The 1790-nt window shown below is 37.3% G+C and overlaps 1 protein-coding gene across 1 annotated transcript; it reads right to left on the bottom strand.

The window, feature by feature from the left end:
• Nucleotides 1–588: 588 nt before the first annotated feature.
• Nucleotides 589–1527, bottom strand: LOC127197966 (olfactory receptor 7G2-like). Its single transcript, XM_051155775.1, has one exon. It carries the CDS (start codon nucleotides 1525–1527, stop codon nucleotides 589–591), a length of 939 nt encoding a protein of 312 aa, XP_051011732.1.
• Nucleotides 1528–1790: the final 263 nt, after the last annotated feature.

Here is a 1790-nt window from a genome sequence, read left to right as displayed (position 1 = left end):
TTTGCTTTGTAGATTAGGCTGGCATCAAACTACAGAGATCAGCCTGTCTCTGCCTCCCTGAGTGCTGGAATTGAAGGCATGAACTACCATGCCTGCCTACTAAATGATATTTTTAAATGAAGTGCATTTTATTGATAATGACACACTATAGTTGATATTCTTACCATGACAGATAATTAGTACACATCTACCAAGTTGTTCAGGATATAAGAAATAAATTTCAGGTTTTTTGTCACCAATAATACTATCACATAAATGCAATTTTGTTTAAGTGCTAGCCATACCATGTACAGGTTACTTGCTGTAACTAATTTTGAGAAATCAACAGAGAAAAGATAACAACATGATAATTGTAATTTTATGATTACTTCTTTTGTATTGTGGATAAAGCAACTGCTCTAGGAACTAAAGTAATAGATGGAGATTAATCCAGACAATTTAAGGTAAATAAACCTTAACATGAGTTTAAGTGTACAAAGTCGTGACTATTGCAGTCACATTAGTGACGATGGAAAGTGGAATTTTTTTGCTCATTAAACTTAGTCTGAATTTGAATTTCTCTAAAATGGCACAAGGACACCACATACATCACACAAAATAAATTACTCTGCCAACAAGTTTCCTCAAGGATTCTTTCATTTCTCTATTTCTGAGACTATAGATAAAGGGGTTGAGCAATGGAGGAACCACAGTATACATTATGGAAGCCACTGCTGTATTACTGAGAGAATCTGTCACTGTAGAACTGATGTACACTCCAAAACCTGTTCCATAGAACAAGGAAACAACCAACAGATGTGATGCACAAGTAGAAAAGGCTTTGTGCTTTCCTCCAGAAGATGGCATTCTCAAGACTGAGTACACAATGTAAATATATGAAAAAGCAATTCCACAGATAGGACCACCCCCAAGGACAAAAGCTGCAACAAATATCAAGAAATTATTAAGAAATGTACTAGAACAAGCAAGCTTGATAACCCGAGCCAGTTCACAGAAGAAGTGTGGGATTTCTAGGTCTGTGCAGAAGGAAAGCCTCAACACCATCAGACTGTGCAGTAGGGAATCTACAATGCTAAGGAAAATGGAGATTAGAATAATCAGGACACAGAAAATAGGAGTCATGATGATCGTGTACCTCAGGGGTTTGCAAATGGCCACATAGCGGTCATAGGCCATCACTGCCAGGAGAAAATTTTCCATGTCACTAAAAATTGAAACAAAGCAGGTTTGGGAGAGACATTCTATGTAACTTATGCTGTTGTCCAGTGCTTGGATGTTCACCAGCATTTTGGGAATTGTGACTGTGCTGTAACATATGTCATTAATGGATAGAATAGAGAGGAAGAAATACATGGGAGTGTGCAGTTGGGAGCCTGAGCTGATGGCCATGATGATAAGCAGGTTTCCCAGAACCGTGGTGAGATACATGGAGAGGAACATGGTGAAGATGAGAGGCAGAAGCTTGTGATTGTCTGTCAGTCCAAGCAGATGGAATTCTAAAACTGCTGTTTGGTTTTTCAGTTCCATATTTTTGGTTTCAACTTTGAAAAGAATAAAGTAAAAATAAAATTGAATTCATGAGCACCTGAGACAGAATCATGTAATTACCTGTTAAAATAGCAGTGGATACCATAATATTCTACTGGTAGAAACCTATGTTCTATTTTACATGCAACTCACATAAAACAGTGCGCTTAGTGCTCATAGTGGTCATGGTGCTTAAAGTGCTTCCAATTCTTCTTTCCACAGTGTGAAAATGAAGAAAATACTGTAATATTTAGAAGAGAAAT

The sequence above is a fragment of the Acomys russatus genome, chromosome 14 (assembly GCF_903995435.1).
Source record: "Acomys russatus chromosome 14, mAcoRus1.1, whole genome shotgun sequence".
Lineage (NCBI taxonomy): Eukaryota > Metazoa > Chordata > Mammalia > Rodentia > Muridae > Acomys > Acomys russatus.
Note: the sequence above shows the minus strand (reverse complement) of the source record. Positions and strands in the feature narration are given on the sequence as shown.

Bases quoted from the DNA above. Each gene is read 5' to 3' on its own strand.
- LOC127197966 (XM_051155775.1), bottom strand. From the start codon at position 1,527: ATGGAACTGAAAAACCAAACAGCAGTTTTAGAATTCCATCTGCTTGGA.